The 19,409-nt window shown below is 37.0% G+C and overlaps 1 protein-coding gene across 1 annotated transcript in view; it reads left to right on the forward strand.

The window, feature by feature from the left end:
• The window catches only part of GLIS3 (GLIS family zinc finger 3), a 175,834-nt gene that overhangs the window by 114,950 nt on the left and 41,475 nt on the right, over positions 1 to 19,409 (forward strand). Inside the window, exons 4-5 of the mRNA XM_010582766.1 lie at positions 8,810 to 8,971; positions 10,436 to 10,546. Coding sequence (XP_010581068.1) covers positions 8,810 to 8,971; positions 10,436 to 10,546 — 273 coding nt within the window. The remainder of the gene's footprint in view (positions 1 to 8,809; positions 8,972 to 10,435; positions 10,547 to 19,409) is intronic.

Consider the following 19,409-nt stretch of genomic DNA (forward strand, 5'->3'; position numbering starts at 1 on the left):
TTCAGCTGAGGTATTCGTGTCTTTAGGCATGGTGTTACCTAGAAAGTAAGAATATACGCTGTGGTGCAGATCTCTAGAATGTGAGAAGTATGAAGATCTCTGGACTATTGAAATAAAAAAGAGAAATGAGCATGCTGTATTTATCAAGAGCACATAAATAAAAAGAGCCGTGTGTAAAGAGACCTCTCACCAATAAAAGAGTACTGTTGGTGGGGACAGTTCCCACCTGTTTTCTTCTTCCACCCTTACTGTGACTTGGTGGCATCCTTAATCTACTGCTCCTGTTTGTCCTGTCGGAGCCGACACCAGAGTGTTCTCCATGAATACTGATCTCCTTGGAAAGGAGACTAAAATTAAATTTTCTTGATAAATTCAAGTAATCTGTCTACATATGGAAATACTCAGCCAATTGTGTACAGTGTGACTGATAAAGTGAGATTTTGTTCAAAGAGAATGCAAAAGACTAGACTCTCTTGTGTGTCTGTCTGAAAAAGTAGCCCAATTCAATTTTTCATATGTTAACCAACGTGTAACTTTTTGCTCTGCATTAATATCTGCTTTTTTTCCACTGATTTCATTGCATTTTTCAGTTATAGCAGCAGTATGTAGCTCTTCTTACTTAAAATATACCCCAAGAGATGGATGTATTGGAAAACTGAAATCAGATTAGGGTATAGTTTATTAATCTTGTTCTATCCACACACACAGAAAAAGCATTATATGCTTCGTAGTCAAAGGCTCTTAAAATACAAGCCTTATAGCCATAAGCACTGACTAGTCGCATAAGTCTTACATCTGACTCATAATACGAGCTTTCTTGTACATCTGTTGAGTGTAATAAGCCTTTTAGCTTGAAGTAGGAAGTACAAAGAAGATAAATAACAGTTTACTTTAGGCCTTGTCATGGCCTGTAATTATCTTTTGTTTGCATTTATACTTACACAATGCTGGATCGTAAAATTTTAATGGAATCTATCAGAAATACCTGAAGTGTGGATATTGCAGCGGAGGGGACCTTCTTTTTTTAAGAGGAAAAAAAGACAGTAATTACCTATTGACTTAATAAGCTTTGGACCAAATTGTCATTGAATGGTTGGGCAAACAAGCATCTACTATAATCATATGCAACACATATAAACATAGTCCGTCATCATTTACTGGAGCAAAGAATTCCAAGACATTGTATCATTTCATAAGCTTAGCTATAAAAGCAGAAAATAAATCCCAGCCTTTGCATAGCTTTGAGGAAAATATAGCCTTATATAAGCACAGTGCATCCACCAAAGCATTCAGTCATCATGTCACAAAATGTATTCTGTTCAGATAGAAATGGTTGCACTGTAATGAAGTCTAGGAATGCTACATTTTCCCCCATTTAAACACTTTAAGGGTTAAAAGCACAGCACTTATTTTCCATGAAATGAACCTGGACTTTTAAATCTCAGCTGTGGCACTCCTTGTTGGTGACCACCTGATGTCAGCAGTTTGAATGATGTCTGACACTAATTATGTGCTGTTCACAAGATTGCCAGGCAGGAGAGTCTGGGGGAATAAAAACCTATTTAAAGGTTTTCATATGATGGCTTACTCTCAATTTTTTGAAAGCCCTTACATCTCTTGTTTGAAAGCCATATAAAGAACAGCTTTTATATCTGTTCATGTGATAAATGCAAAGCTGGGGTAAGATGCTTTGTCCTTGTCACACCACCTGCCTTGGTGCTGACACAGAAGAACCTACCTGGTCAGCATATCAGAGCATTCAAAATTAATTGAGAGATAGGCATAAAACATTGTTAAATAATTTGCCCTTTATCTGCTAATAAATCTTTTTAAAATGCTACATGACTATCGAACAATTCAAAGATTTGGTTTGGAGCCTTATGTATATGCTACTCTGGATTTATTTTTTCCTTTACATTTTTTAGGGATACCATTCCCTCCGTTTGCGTGTATATGCACTCACATATGACAGCATTCCCTAAAATTCAGAAATGGCTTATATTTTCATTCAGATAACTTTATCCAAAGTCTAGGATTTAAAACTTTTATTTGTCATGCTTATGATCAGCTTATAAATATTACTAAAGGAAGCAAGTCAAGCAGCTTGTCAAAGCAATTTCAGACAGTAACTTCGTGTTGTGAATGGGATCAGGTCAGTGCCCAGACAGTACATCTGCATGAGGCAGAGGCAACATTTTGTACTGTCTTCAAGCAGGCAGACTCATAGCAGTTTGGATCTTTCAGCACACATTATATCAAATAACCTCGCTCTGTTTCCAAAGACTCAGAACACTACATAAAACATCTTGGAGTCCTTCTTTGCCTTTGTAGAGTCCCACTTGTGCTGTTTTCTTCTCCCATCTCCATCAGCTCTTTGAGGGAGCATGTATTAAAAAGCTGTTATTTCTACAGTCTGGGATGGAAGAAGGAAAAAGTTGAAAAATAGTACTATGTTTAAGTATTGATATTTTACTGAAAAAAAGTTTAAATAAAATTGTAAAAGATAAGCACAGAATATTTAAAAATAGTCCAATATTATTTATTAATAATTTATTAATGGATAGATCTTAAATGTAATTCAAATTTACAATCTTAGGCAGATAATGCTGTTTCCAAAGGAGGTCTTGCACTGAATTTTGTCCTAGTGCTGATGGGGATCAGTGTGGAATGGAATATGAAATACTGCTGGTGAAACGCCTGCAGTTCTCTTTTTGAAAAAGACAGTACACACTATAATTGAGTTTCTCCAAGGCTTTTCATGTTTGAAGTACATGACATAGTTGAACCGGATGTGGAGGGAGATCTCTACAACTACCTGAAAGGAGGTTGTAGCAAGTTGGGTGTCAGTCTCTTCTCCCAAGTAACAAGAGACAGGACAAGAGGAAATGGCCTCAAGTTGCGCCAGGGGAGGTTTATATCCGATATTAGGAAAAATTTCTTCACTGAAAGTGTTGTCAAGCATTGGAATAGGCTGCCCAGTGAAGCGGTTGAGCCACCATCCCTGGAGGTATTTAAAAGATGTGTAGATGTGACACTCAGGGACATGGTTTAGTGGTGGACTTGGCAGTGTTAGGTTCACGGGTAGACTTGGTGGTCTTAAGGGTCTTTTCCAACCTGAATGATGCTATGATTTTAAGGGTTTTTTATTAAATTCCATTAGTAGGGCACATATTAGATAAAGAGTGCTTCACTTGTTCTCAAAATAGTGGTGCTACATAGGTAAACATTGTACATTTCACAGGGACTAGTAGAGCCACAAATCCTGAGAATTTCACATTGTTAGAGATGATCTGATTGACTTTGCTGAATTATTGCGTTATAAAAAAATGCACTGTAAAACAGCCAAATGCAAAGCAATACAAGCAGACATGAAGACATATAGTTTATATTTACAAGATGAGAAATTCTACCTAGCAAAAAGTGAGTTTGAGTGGGAATTTAATATTACCAACCATAATGAAAACCCTCTGTAAGATGCTATGACTTAAACAAGGCTAACACAATCCTTGAATGAGTGAAAAAGAGGGTTTGTTTCAGAAAAATGACATTACCTGAATGCCTAGCACTGGTAAGCCTGCTACTGAAATATTGATCCTGTATTTTGTATCCCAGGTGAATGTAGAAGTAGTGAGAAGGGGACCACAGAAATTATCAATGGAAAACCAAACCATATTCTGTGAAGAGGTTTTAGAGTATGCATCAATGTGGTCATGTGCAATCAGTCATGGATTAATGTGGGTTAGTCATGGGTTAGCTGGCAAAGGAAGAGCTATGTCTGATCTGAACTGTACATCTGTGAAACCGCCGGTTTTCCTGCCTGTGTGGATGTAGTGGGGAAGGCCCAGTCCTACACTGTTGTGATGCCATGTGTCCTTGGACCAGAAGGAGCATCCATTCTGCTTAATGAAGAAGGGACAGGGAAGGTAGAGATGTTGATCATTTCAGTACTTTTTCATGGAAAGCATATTTGCTAGGGTAAAGCTTCTAATCTTGCTGACCTTGTAAAATCAGGGAATTTCTCCCCTCTGATATGTATCTTAGTTTCTTGGTGCACTTTTTTCTTCTCTTTTTGCATCATCAAAGGTTCACCATGGCTGAACAGGCTACTAAGCCAAACGAACTGGTATTCTGCAATTGTGTAGGAACATATTTAAAGCATCTAGTTAGTACATCCTGGGTGTGTACATAGGGTTAGGTTGATTTTCTTCACGTCAGTTTGGCAGAGATTTGGACAGTTCTTCACCTTTCCATCTGCATAGGTCACAGCTAACTTTCTGAGATCATTTGGGTGTATCTCATCCAATCATTTCCCTATATCACACCCTTTTGGGGGCCTCTCAGTCTCTTCTACTTCTTGTCTGAGGCATGTATTCTGTTTTACTGAAGAACAAAATGTATTCTGTCACTGAACTATCTAGGTTTTTTATTGAGTCTTTGGACACTGGCTAGCTCTTGATACACAGAAAGCCACCTGTTGTAATTTTTGTAATTTAATGGTTATAGGAAAGTTGATGTTTACCAAAGTCAAATTTAAAAATTAAGAACACCCCTCTCCCTGTAACTTTAAAGAGTGATGAGATTGGAAACATGTAATGAAGCGTATTCATTATAATATCCCATAAATATTTCCCTACACTTGGCAACAGACGAGGGAAATGCTTATCCTTCACACTTAAGAAATAAAAGATGATCCTTCCCCAAATGCAGTGATGCTGAAAAATATTTGAGGATCACCATGTATAACTGATTCAAATAAAAAAAAGATACTAAAAGCCTAAATGTGAGAGTATCAGAATAGGACAGTAACATTATGTTGTATATTAGATGAAACATTACTGTAAAATCGAATACTGCTCAAGTGTCAATATTTCTAAGAATATTTAATTTTATTTGTTTTGGTTTTAGAATCAATTTCAAAGTAGGTCTGAGAAAGCATTGTTTATAGTGACAAAGCAAATAATTTTTATGTGTATAAATTATTTGGGAGAAAGTTAAGTGACTTGATAATGGAAAATATCTGGAATCAGAAGCTATCTTTTACATTACTTACCACATTAGTATAGCAGAAAAAGACAAAAGAAAATATATTGTTTGGATGCTAAAGCAAAACAAATTCAGATAGGAAAAAGTGAAGATTTTTAATACCAGATAATATTAGGGGATAGTTGGATTAAGAGGAAGCTGGGCTGTCTGTCATTGACTGTTGAAATCAAGACTAGATACTTTTCTGTGAATCAGATCTCAGACAGCTGTTTGCCAGAGCAAGGTCTTCAGTCTTTGTTACACTGGTGATCAACTGAGATAATCAGAGCAGTTCTTTCTACAGTGAAAACTGACTTATTTCTTAAACACTTGGCCACTGAATATCTGCTACTAACAAAGTATTCACACAGGTATTACCATGCTGTTCATACAGTGTAAGGGTCTCAATGTATTTCATAATGAAGGTTGCTGTCTAATTCCAGACAGGGCTAAAAAGTGCATGGTGCATCCAGCAGGGCTTTACATGCTGCACAGATCATTTTATGTAGATCTATGTAATTATATTGTAATTTTACAGGATGGTTGCCTGGTACACTGAACACTGTCTCTGTGTATACAAACATGAACAGCACACTCATGGGAACATGAGTGTTTTAAAGTCATAGCACTGCTTTTGCTTTTTATTCACGTGCTTTACCTTTCACTGTAAATACATAATTTCTTACTTTTGACAGTTATCCTTATAAAAAGATAAAGTAAACATGGATATGGACACTCCAATGAATATATTTTAAAAAGAACTCCCAAGTTTAGGAAGTACAGAGACAAAATTTTCTTTATGAGCTACTTAACTGTTTCAATTTGCATGCAACAGTAAAAATAAATGTTCAGTAACTATGATTTCTGTATTGCAGTTTAGGAAAACATTACACAATTAATTCAACATAATACTTCCAAAAAATATGGTTTAATCAGGAGTATGTTTATGTGTTAAACAGCTTCAGAATGCCACATGCATGCCATGTACTTAAGTGAGTAATTGTAATAAAGGTGTTACATCCTCCTTTTCTACCACAGCTAATAACTTAGAAACTACGAATTGTTCCATTTCAAAATACAACTACCATCCACCTGATTTTTTCCCCCCATAGGTAATTGTGTCTTCTCTGGAATAATTCACTGAAATCTGGTTATCAGGAAAGAATATATGTTCTGTGTTGTTGGAAATAATATAATTTCATTCCTTTTATCTTATGCATGAGAGATTCCCAAGGCTTCACAAAGTCTAGTTTTCAGAGTAAACATTCATTAACTGTTGTGTAAAGATGGTCTTTCTAATAATACAGGCTTGTAGTTTCTGTGTTTGCAGGAACAACCTTTTCTGCAATACACAACTATATATAGATTTGAGAATATGACATACAGAAATTTAGGGCTGTGTAGGGGAGAGAGAACTTCAGACTCTCTTCTGTGCTTCCAAGTTATGATCAGCAATGCAGGAGTCATAAGAAATCACAACTCTTAAATTTGTAAGCTAACGTTCCCCAGTTCTGCTCAGTTAAAGATTTTTGCCCTGTTAAATTCAACACTAATTTTACAATCATATAAACAACTATTTACACATATTTAATTTTGTTTGCTTGCTTGAAGAGTTAAAGTTTAATAACTTGTGAAATGAACAAAACAGAGGGCCTGCTTTTAGAACTTTTTCACTGGGCTGAGTTTTACCCTATGAAATTGAAGGTTGCTTGAGATACTACCATTTATTTCATACTTACATACAACTTAGTTACTGTCATTAGAATGGGTGGTTGTTTGTTTATGAATTTAATAAGAAATAATAACTTGTCCACATAAGATGGGCTAATCAGTAGGTTTCTTTGTTATTTTAACATAGCTCCTCTTGAATTATTTTGCTTTTCAAAGGTCATTTGTTATGTCAGTCTTTTAGCTCTTAATTTTTTTATGCTTTCTCCACTCTTTACTTTTTCCTAAAAAAAGTGTGGTATTTTTAGCCAGGCAATTGTAAGAGATATCTGTCTAATTTTTTTTATTTATTTATTTATCCTGGAATATGTTCTAATAATGGTTCACTAAAAGTAATAATATTTTGACACTTGCAACAATATTTTGCTTGCATACTAAACCTTCATAAACATAAAGGCAATACTATGTGTACAAGCATAAATTAATGTTTAGCAATCAAAATTGGATAATCTGAAAAGCACTGTAGGTTTGCTTTGGATAAAGGGATAGGATATAAGTAAAAAGCTTCATGGGTGAAGAAATTTTCTGAAATTGATATGTGTGAAAGATGAAATTGCAGTTATGTTATAGTGGGGGGGTGGTTCATCCCCTTTCTCCAGCTTTAATTTTTTAAGCTTAATTTTAATATTGCTATTTTACAGGTAATGTATGTTTTCTCCTTTATATTTTGTTTTCCTGGCCAACATTCAGTCTATATTTCCTTCTGTTGCTAAAAGTAAACAAAAGCTGTTAGGGAGTGCTGCACAGAAATTCAACCTTCCCAGTTTGTTTGGGGAGGCTGAAACTTTTTTTTTTTCCTGTATTTTCTCCCTGCACTTTATTCTTCAAAGTTGTAACTCTCTCTTGCTTTAATCCAAAAAACTGAAGTGCCTAAAATTAAGTGATGAAAATTTTATAACCTGTTTTTCTCTTTTTTGAGGGTCTTACAGATTTGTAAGAAATGCATGCTAATTATTATCAGAATTATGTCAGTGTTTTCCTACCTGTGCTTTTGTAAACATACCTGCACTGAATAATATATTATAAAATTTATTTGTGTTATTCTAACATCAGTGAAAAATGGCCTGTTTCTTTTCAAGTGAGTAAAATGGATAGGGAGAGAAATGGTGGGAAATTCTGTGTTATCATTAGAAATGATTGACATCTCTGTTAATGCATTATTATTTTCACATGAAGTCTATACTTCTAACTAATATTCATAAATATTTAAGTCTGATTGAAATCAAATGTACATTAAAATGCTGGTGTCAGATAGAACTGATGTCTTTTAGTTTCCCTTAGGATAAAGTATGCTACAGGAATATGATAGATGAAGACCTGGCTTTCTGCTGATATACACATAGGTTTCTCTGCAGATGCAGTACTTGATTAAGGTTAGAAATACTGTGCCACATGATTATTGGTTACCCGTAGGGATTAAATCCTGTTTTGATGGGATCCTATTATTTTTAGTGCCTCATACATTTACTCATGGCAGAAAAGTAAAGAAATATTTCAAAAATCATTTTACTTTTTACATCACCATCGGCAAGGCAGAACAGACTGAAATTTCCCTGCATGATTTTGTTGTTGGTCTGTAGGTTGGGTTGGTAAGTTGGGAGATGCCTGTGTTCAGTTCAGTTGCTAATATCCAAACAAGCCCAGAGCTGAAATAAGGGCAGCTAGCGCAGGACTTGGGAACCCTACAGTGACCATTTTGCTTTCTGTTTGCTATTGGGAGAATGAGCTGGGGCTGTGTTTCCCAGGTAGGCTGCGTGGTGCTGCACTCTGAGCTGACCTGTCTCTTGGGGTCTCGGTGTCCCATTTGTAAAATGGGAGTGAGACATAGTTTCCTGATTCAGCCATGTGCAGGGAGGATAAATACATTCTTATGGTCTAAATGGTTCAAACCCTGCAGCAGCACCCACACTGAGAAGCCAGGCTTTCCTCAGCTCTGAAGAGGCATCCAGCCAGAGCAGGGTGGAGGTCTCTGCAAGCCCTACCACCCTGCTGCCCAGTGTTTGCTGTTGCAGTTTGCTGTGTGTACTTTCCTTTCAAATAATTTCTTTCTCTTTTCTAGTTTGAGGGTTGCAAGAAAGCCTTTTCCAGACTAGAAAATCTCAAGATTCACTTAAGGAGCCATACGGGTGAAAAGCCGTACCTGTGTCAGCACCCTGGCTGCCAGAAAGCATTCAGCAACTCCAGCGACCGCGCCAAGCACCAGAGGACACACTTGGACACTGTAAGGAAGCAGAAGTCCCATTGCAGTCCCCTATACATTAGGCCATGTGCTCCTTTCCCCCAGTTTGGTGGCAGCAGGTAGCCCAAAACCTTAGAGATAGGAGTGTCTGATGAGAAGTGTCTGATGAGGCTGTTTAAGCTGTGTCAGAAGTGACCCAGTAATGTAAGCACGGATGAAGATGGACCAAACTATTTGGTAAAAAGGCCACAGCTCCATGGGCTTTGCTGCAGGTAGAGGCAGTAACTTAGTCCCACTTAGGTGGTCTTTAGGGAAGCTGAAGTTACTACGCAAAGACACAGAAGCCACCTGAGATAATAATTGCTATTCTCTGACAAAAATTCCGTTAAACTTAAGGCTGAGGCATGTAGCAGAAGGTCAAGAGAGGAAGAATAATTTTGTAAATCTAAAAATTTTCATGCCAATAAATTGTTGCTTGTGAATTTGAGTCACAGCTGAGATTTGTTTAAAAACTTTTGTTTTGTAACAAAAGATCATGTTTCATCAGAGACAAGCAGTTTCCAAAGGGCAGAAGTTGAGAAAGAAAATGAGAACAATGCCATTTGAATTAAATGGCTGTCACAAAACTTAAATTATCCATTTCAAATAGTCGATAGTATGGCTGGTTAAGTTAATCATTTGTACAAGTTTGGTTTTGGAAATGCTTTGTGAAATGTAAATGGCTAAATTGCAAAATAGCTAATTTCAGCTAGTTGGACCTAATGTTCATTGAATACTCTGTATTGCAGACCTACAAGTCATCAGGGAAGGCAGACAGGTTAGTCAGAATGAGATATTTATAGAGATATGTATTTATTTGGTAAGTTAGATTTATTGGGTTTTCTTTTAAGAAAACTATAAAGGTATTATAGGACTGGTATCTTTCTCAAATGACACGTGTTATTGGAAAATGTCAGCTGGAGGAGTTTGTCTTGTACTTCACATTAAAATGTGTGGGGTTTTATGTAGTATTTTTGAAATTTCAGTATTCAATGCTCGCTTTGGTTTTTGCTTGCTCTCTTTGTAATGTAGTAAACTAACACTTTTTCTTGTTCTCTTTTTCTGAAGCAGATTCTTCTATAATCCTAAACAGTCTATCTGGGCCTTTACTGCAGTTTCTTTACCTGATTCACTAAAGAATGTAATTTCTGATTAAGTCAAAGATTGCTCTGAGGGTGGAAGAATTGTGAGTATAACTAGCTATATTCATTGTACTGATTACAAAAAAAAAAGGTAACAATGAAAGGTGCCATAATGAAAGCTTTCCTTTGGTTTGCCTTCCTTATAATCCTTACTTTTCTCCTTTCCCTTTCTAATAAATTACTAAGCATTCTGCCTGTAATAATGTACAACTTCTGTGTTATGTAGTAATGTGGTTTGTAGCATCTCAAGGCTCAAAAGGGATTCTCCTGAGTTAAAATAATCTGTGATATAACAGCTGCTGTATCCTTTTTCTTTTTGACTTAGAAACCTTATGCATGTCAGATTCAAGGATGTACTAAACGATACACAGATCCAAGTTCCCTGAGAAAGCATGTGAAAGCCCATTCTTCCAAAGACCAACAAGTCAGGAAAAAGGTAAATTTTCTACCGTGTTGACTGGTGTAAAGCTTATGTGGAGAAGTTAGTGTTCTAATAGTAGATGTTTCAATGCACCTTCAAGTACCTGTGCTGTTTTCAGACTGTTGATTAGAAAAACTGTTAATGGGAAATAACAGGTATGGTTCTTATGTAAATAATTTCATCTTTGACTTAATTAGGCTGCCTGCTTCAATGCTTTTTATTTTTTGATGTGATGATTAATCACTAAAGATACATAATGAGGCAAATATAAAATAATTTCTGAAAACAGAAATTTTTGGTTTTAAAGTTCTGCCACTTGGCAAATAAATACATAGTAATACAAAATCCAGTTTACATAACTGGTCTCAGATGGAAGGATGGATTTTGAGGGCAGACAGACAGTATGTGATATTAAGCTCTAAATTATATTTCCACATGCCAGACACTTCCAAATACCAAGACATTTCATAACACCAGTTCCCTGTGGATGTCAAGTCCATGAGTGAACTGTTGTTTGTATGTGTAAGCACATCTTTGAAGAGCTGAGTTGCAACCTAAGGGAATTATTTATTTTTTTTCTGAACATTTTTCGTCATATCTCCTATTAGTCACTGGCACTATTTCATTAGATGTTTAGATCATTGATGATAAAAATCTAAGCTTTTATTTTAAAGGAAACTGGTCCTGATAAAAGGGGAACATGCATGAACTGTTGTAGGGTTAGATAAACCTCTGACATGTCAGCCCCATGTAAAACAAGTTATAGTTTAGAAGTTTTAAAATTAAATGCACAGCCATTCATAGAAAGAAGCAAAAAACCTGCTTTGTACAGCACTGGAAGCACTAAGTGGCAGTCTTTAAAGCTGCAGTATACAAATTTGAAGAGTAAGTTTTGATTCAATAGTTTGTTGAAGCAGGACATGACAGCAGAGACCTGCATGTCAGCCTGCATGAGGAATTTCCTTTAAACTTATGAGTGCCCCCTCCTGTATCAGAGACAAAGTAACTGAGCATTCATTTTCACCTTAATAAGTAGTGCTTTGGCTCCCTTGCTTGTGTGCATGCTGCCCACAGGCAGGACTGCCAAAGGAGGTCTGTGAGCCCTGTCCTGCCTATCCCAGGCGGGCAACTCAGCTATCCAGACACTGTCTTTTACAAGCATGTGAAGTAAATGCCAACCAAGACGTTGCATTCTGAGAAACTTGTGTGGTGCCTCAACTAAAACTGGCATAATGGACCTGAACACAGGTATTAAACTGCACTGTAACATTTATGTCATTGAAAGTGAAATAATGTGTTATCTCCCCTCTCTCATTTTGTCAGATTGCAATACTATGTGGGGTTTTCCTTCCTGCATTTCATTCACTCTTTGATTTTGCTCATTTTCCATTCCTTCTTTGTGCCAAACAGTTTAAACCTGGCCCTTTTTACTCGTCACTTGACTCTCTGTGGCCATATTCTAGACTTAAAATTGCTTATTTTTTCATCCCTGTTTGATAAGGATTTATTTATGCTTATTGGTCACCTGAGGTATGTTGATATATGGAAGGGGAAATAAGCCAAACCTCCACAAAAAGAAAAGAAAAATTGTGGCATCTATCAAGGCAGCTACTTAAAGCATGGATAAACTTTGCAGTGTATAATGTTTACAATGTACAGCATAGTTACGGGACCTTTGAGAACTTATAATTGCTAACTAACATCATGCTTTGGCATTTGAAATATTTCTTGGCAATAATAATAATAAAAAGTAAGAAACAATAAACCTTTTAATGCAGAATTAAGGTTATTTATGGCTTTAATTAAAAGTGAAAATTGGCTTAATGTCAAAAAAGTCTTTACAAAAATGTGAATTCATCAAAAATAACCATAAAAATTCCAAGGTGGTAAAGGCACAGTGGAGTAATACTTCCAGCCCTAGGGATCTCTTCTGTTGAAAAGAATGAAACCCTGTGCTGTCACACCCCGTTAGTCATGGATTCATTTAATATATCGTGCCTGACTGCTTTTAATCCTCCTTTTAACCTCCCCCTACACACCAAGTGACATTATTGTGGTGTCTTAAGTTGCTGGCTCTCCAAGACTGTACCTGCAAATGTATCCTTGATGTTGCATAGACTTAAAATAGCAGGATGAAGTATATTCATAACAGCAGAATCAGCTACTTGCTGTGCTAAAAATTACACTGAGTCTTCAGCCCAGATTTTCTAGATCTGTTTCCAAAGCTTTGACCCTTTCCTTGGCCCTCTAAGATGGGGCCAGATTATGCAGTGTGATATAGATAAATTTCCATCTCTGAATTATTTTAAGCAACCTTTGTTGATACATGTTTATGGCTTACCCTGTAAGGCAAAAGTGCATTTTCTGCAAATCTTGTAAGGCAGCCACTGTTCTTCTCCTCCCAACCTCCAGCCATCCACCAAATACATTTAACTGGGAATCTCTCCAGGTAATGGGATGAAATCCTATAGAACAAGAGGATCCCAACACAAATACATTTAATGCAAGCAATTTAGTGGATAGTATGATAAACCTTCATTTTCTTTTCAAAGGAAAGCAGAAGAGTAGAGAGATCCATGCCTGCTTTAATCACCTTTGTGTAATTCGCAAAATTCTTCATAAACATGAGGGCAAACATGTACACAAATACCATGCAAACACCTGGGAACAGGTGCTGAAAATGTCTAGCAAAACATTTTAAGTATAATCTGTTTGCATCATAATATACAGTCTGTACTTTTAAAATATTTTGGTGGATTAAAAAGCAGTGCTTCCTATCTTATTTTAAAAAGTAAAAATGGCTGACTGTGCCTGGGTTTCATCTTCCCTTGGGGAAGATGGATGGAGCTCCTTCTAAGCAGGGAAGTCAGTGACAGAAAACTAGGCAGCACCCAAAACGAGAGCATAAAGTGATGCTGAGAGGAATGCTAAGGCACAACATGCCCCTGGACTACCATTACTTTTAAAACCTGCCCTCTTCTGAGTCATCTCCTCTTTTCAACTTTGATAGGACAACAAACTTAAAAGATTTTTTTGTAAGTTGAACAGTTACCATGTGGTGCTTATTACTACAAAACGTAATGGAAGCTAAGAGCCATGCGGGATTCAAAGGGAACTGAATATTTCTGTGGGTAATGAGACAGGGTTAAAAAGTAGACATGAGATTAGCAAGGGGTATCAATGCTTCAAGATCATGCTTCAAGGTAGAAGTCAGCATCGAGCTAAATAGATTAGGGAAAAGTGTGGTTATTCTGTACTACTTATTTGCAGTTTCTTACTCTTTCTCCTGGAATGCCAGCCGCTGGTGGACACAGTGTACATAAAGCAGTCTGAATGTATCTTGGGCCTGATCTGGAAGATGCACCTGCTTCTAAAAGGATACTAAATAATGTTCAGGCTGCCTAGTCTTAATTTATGTATTCTCCTGCTTTTTTTCTTTCTCTCATTCCATTTTTATAATCCTTTTCTCTTTCAGTTTCCTTTCTTATTCTATCTTCCACCTTTGTAGCTTTGGGTCTTTAGCATATGCAACCCAGACTGAACATGTGTAGGCAGCTGAGGTGCATATGCCATGGTAAGACAAGTCCCAGGACTTTCTTCCACCCCAGGTACTCCTATATTGTCTCATCTTTCACCCTCTTTCTTTCCTTCATTTTTTCCACATGCAGAGTTCAACTAAATTGTCAATTTAGAAAGCATATTGGTACATACAGGCAAATGCCACTTAAACATTTGACATGCCATATGTTTGCTAATCTTTATCTAGCTTGGACCTCATATTAATTTAGGATCTCATGAACCTTTTACCTTTTCACCTCACATCAATAATTACCTAACAATGGTTCAGCTTTTTCAATCTTCCATGCATTTTCAGGGCACACCAGGACCATAAAGAGAAACAAGTGGGTTTTTTTCCTTTTGGGAAATTCTAAAAAGGTGAGAAATCCAGTTTTTAGCTGAGTCATTTCCTGAACTAGCAGCTTTTATATGAAGAGGGGCTATAACAGCCTAAACTGATTGTTTCCCAGAATCAACGGTAAACATGAAGGATTTTTGAAAGAAAAGGACAAGGAGGAAGAATTCATGGATTAAAATTAGTATTTCATTTCTGCTTTCAAATACCCAGTAAAAGCAATATAGTTACTTGGCTTGATTTGTGGAACTGCAGGGAATCAGAAGAAAATGTTAGGAAAACAGAAGGACGAGTGAGGCAAGTATTTGCTTCAGCTAATCTTCATATTATTTATTCTTCTTACCAAACACTAACAGTATTTTCTGACTTCTTAAAATCTGAAAACCATTTATGCATTGATACTTTTTGTTCTGACTATAGACTGGCTCTGAAAATTGCCAGCCTGTGATATTAGGTGCAGTTGTTAATGGTAGAAATATTGTCTACATCAAGTCAGGGTGAATGGTTATGTCTATTAGATCCTATAGTTCTTATCTGTAGAACAGCTTTAATAAGGAAGGCTACAGTTGAGAGCTTTGCTTTGGTATCTTCAACAGGGCTGAGTAATTTTGTTCCATGAGTCATCCTGTGGAGTCTCTGACTAGCCAAAAAATAGGGCACTACTTGACACGAGTAAGCTTATTTTCAGTTGGTTACATTTTGTGGTTTTAGTAAACAGCAAATTTCTTTCATTTCTTAACTGACAATACTGTATTGGAAAATATGAGTCCATAGGTCTTTTAGTTTGTAAGTCTTTTTATTGACATTAGTGAAAATGAAATTATGCATTATATCATTAACAAAATCCAGAGCCTGCACTATTACATATCTAGTGATTTGAAACCTATATAGAAGGTGAATATTACCATTATGCTCTTCAAGAAGATCTGTTTGTTGTGCAAGCTAGCACTCAGCCTTGTACAAGTATAAGAACATTATCTTTTTCATATAAGTATACTACAAAAACCAATTTGCTATTTTTGCAGGAGTCTTCCTGAAGAAATCTGTATTTGTAAATCTAAAGAAAATATTTAATTCACTTTTAAGTATTACAGTGCAAATCCCACTGTGAATGGAATGAACCCTCCACTGGCGTGTAGATCTTGTCGTGAACATCTGCAATGTCTAATGCCTTTTTTAAAAGTTTTCTCTTTTTAAAAAGTGCATTTTCAAATAGATAAGAGATAATTTTTAAAAAGGACAAAAAATAGCTTTGATTTTGTACAGCTGTTTGGCACGGACAAGATCTGTTCAGTAACATCTACCTTATCATAGCAGTGGCTATGCTTTTAGATACAGTTTTAATTTTATCCATAATTATACCAGTGAACAGCTGTTGTCATGTATAATAGTTCTTCAAGCCAGTGTGTTCTGCCAAAAAAAAAAGATTTAAAAGATTGTTTCCACTTAATTACAAGAAGTGTAATAGATAAGGATACAGCTGGTTAGCTCCATCTTTGTGGAAAAAGGGAAAAGATAATTTGAGCAGTTCAGATAAACAAGACCAGCTAAAGAGAATGTAAACATCTTAGTCTGGGCCTTGAACTGAAAGACAATTTATACCAAATAATACCATCTTTCAGCTGATCAGTCTTTGATTCTTTGGCAGTTTTAACAGTGCCCAGACCACGTCTTTGATCTCGTGTAAATTAGTTATGGATCAGATACATTATACAGACAAGCTTTGAGATATTGAATGCCTACCTGACATTTGCCTCTGAAAGCTGTCTGTCTCCTTAGCTCATTCAAATGGGTGTTGAGGAAACCATGCACGGATTCAGCAGACACATAGCTTAACACCTGAGCAGATGCTTAACATAGTAGGTGATACTCTTAGGTCTCTACTGGATTTTTCAATACTATGCAGAGGAGCATAGATCAGCTAAAGCATGTTTAGTCTTAACTATATTTTGCTCCTTATTTATTTATTCAGTTTGTACTTAGTCTTAGTCTAACATAGCAATTGTGCTTGTGTCTATTTTCCTGGCTTTTTCGGTGACAGAATTTTCATACTGTCTCTGGCAGAAAGCAAATATCATAGAGGCATAGCTTTGGGAAAGGCAGTCCAAAGGACATTTCTGAAAGTTGTCTACACTTGGTGGAGTTTTTTTCGAATTGTAGTGTATATGGTACATCTACCAAAACACTAAGGAGTGAAAGGGGCGGCGAGACCTCAGGAGATAAGGGATATGTGCACAGGCTTCAAGCTTGATTCATTTCTGCCTAATAATATTCCTTTTTGACACAGACTGGCCACTAGTAAAATGATGGCTGAACAGTGGCTTTTGGGGAGTTGTCAAAACATTCTCCCAGTGAAGATGGACTCTTCCAAGATTTGTTCCTGTGCTATCTGGTTGGAAGGAGATCTTTTCAGGTGTTATTGTGGTGAGGAGGAAGGACAGGCAATCAGGATCTCTCTAATCCTGCTGGTATTTGTGCATGTTTTCTTCCATGTTGCATTTATTGCTCTTTTGAAAACCAATCAGCTGGCAATGTCTGGAAGTCTTCAGAATATTTTTCCTGATTACAATAAAGAAAAAAGGTGCTACACTGCACTGCTGAGATGAAGCAGGCTGTATGAAACCTCAGCCATATCCATGACTACTTTGGACTGTAGCAGAGGCTAGCAGAGCACAGCAGTCCACACTAGGTGTGGAGAATGTCAGAAATAATAAAATAAGGATATGGATCATCTGGCCAAAGCAGTTCCTGGAATTGCCTTGCAGAGTGGCCTGTGCTGACCTTGACCAGGGTTCCCATCTGAACTGAGGGGCTTTACAGAAGCCACCTTGCACAGCTAGTAATGATCCTGCAGGTATTGCTCTTCTACCACTGTGCAAACCCCATAGTAGCAAAAGGAGGATATAAAATCTCCATCTTTAGAGGCAGATATCAATAACCAAATTCTTCTGAAGCCTAGTCATTTTATATCCCTAACAGTTCACCTCTTCTCTTTTAGAGCCCTGTTATGTATAATGTATATAAACCTGTCCATCTTACAATGAAAACATTAAGAGAAATGGGAGAAAAACCAAGTGTTTAAAAACATGATATCCCCCTATTGAACATTATTTCTCTGGAAATAAGACATACAAGTTATTTCCATTACATGTTAATGTGGAGTTTTCTGTAAAGTTTTGAGAGATTCTCTACCTTTGTATTTTGTAAGTCATGTCAGCAAAATAATACAGAGCTCTTGCTTCTTACAGGGCTGCAAACTTCTTGGTTGTTCATTGTTTATATTGTTTTAGAGTAAAAGCTGGCTTTTTTGTTATGACTACATGTTGATTTTACTGCACAATCGATGAAGCTACCAGTTTGTTTAAATATTTTGGAATAAACAAAATTTTACACCAGCATTTACATTTAGTGGAGAACATGAACAGAAAAAAATGTCTGGTGATTTTCTTTAGCTAGTATCTGGTTTATTTAATTTTGCAACACTTGTTTCCAGTTTTTCTTTTCATTTCCTTTCATTTCTCAGTATTTCAACCAGGTTTCTTTGTGAATCAAGAAACACGATGCTTAATGTGTTTGTTGCAGGTAATAAATTCACTTCTTTTTTATTTTTTCTAACTCAGAATGTTTAATTGATGAGGAAAGAGGGGGTCAAGGAGGGTTAGAGCATTACACAATTGGTATATTACATCAGGAGGTTATTCAGGCACTAAGCTAGTTACCAGTGACATTGTCCATTATGTGACTATATTAATCTGGAGAAACTGCTCTGTCTGTGAACACCTGCCTCATGGGGAGCAAACAGCCAGTTCCTACAGTATGAGCCCAGTTTGCTTCTACATCTTTCAGGTTTCACTTGCCCTTATTCAAACTCTTAGTTCAGATTTCACTGTTAAAACTGCAAAAGGGAGAGAATGGCTTGAAAGGGAAGCAAATCTATTTTCTTGCTTTGAGAGTGTAAGGATATTTTCCCTCATTTGTTCTCTATGGAGTCCATTTAAAAGATGTCACTAATGCAAAAAGAAGTGCATTCAGGGGCGAAGGGTCAGTGAGCAGTGCCCATGGCAACTAAGAAACTATTCTGCAGAAAAAATGCAGTAAAGAGTAAGTGTTTTAATCCCCAACTTTAATCCCTTTACTTCCTGTTTTCAAAATGAAATATAAATCAGGCACCATGGTGTGAAGCAATTTTTCCTAAAAGGGATGTTGGCAAAAAGGGATTAGGAATGGGCAGCAGTGTTTAAGGAATTTAATCATAGAATTTGTTGGAAAACTTTTGAGACTACGAATGACCAGTTCTTTTGAGTGCGGTCAGTGAGAAACAGGAAAACAGACCCTGAAAGCGATGGAGGACTGGCTGTGGCTGACCCCCCTCCAGCCACTACAGCGGCAGTGATGTGTGCTGTGGTGGGATGCATGAGGTGTACCACACAAGGAAGCTCCATCGTGGGGGATATGCTTTGCTAGTGGTGCATGTCTGTGCTCTTCAGGGAGGAAACGTCAAAACTCCCCTATGGTTTTCATGGTGCTCTGGCAGCTGTAGCAGTTGTTATAACCAGGAGATTGTTGGTTCACTCTGATGTTAACATTTTCTGTTTCACATCATGATTCCTCCCTGCACTTGATTTCTGCCCTGAGCTTGTAGTCCTGTGAACTTCAGCAGCATGATGTGCTGAAAAGTACACCAAAAGGAATAAGTGCTGTCACCCTTGTTACATTTACACACATGCCAAAAAATATCCAGATTGTCTCAAAACTCTGTAAACAGCTGTCAGCGCATGCCCATAGCATTTTGTATTCTTCAGGTTCATTTTTGGTAGCAAACAATATCCTTTTCTCCATTTGCATGTCTTCACTTCCCTGCCACAGCACATGCTTGAAGGTGGGCTTGAGAGAGCAGAATCCTTCTTTCTTTAGGGCCCTGGTTGACAGAGTCCCTTGGGAGGCAGTCCTGAAGGGCAAAGGAGT

This window comes from Haliaeetus leucocephalus, unplaced genomic scaffold, assembly GCF_000737465.1.
Source record: "Haliaeetus leucocephalus isolate CR32 unplaced genomic scaffold, Haliaeetus_leucocephalus-4.0 Scaffold849, whole genome shotgun sequence".
NCBI classification, from domain to species: domain Eukaryota; kingdom Metazoa; phylum Chordata; class Aves; order Accipitriformes; family Accipitridae; genus Haliaeetus; species Haliaeetus leucocephalus.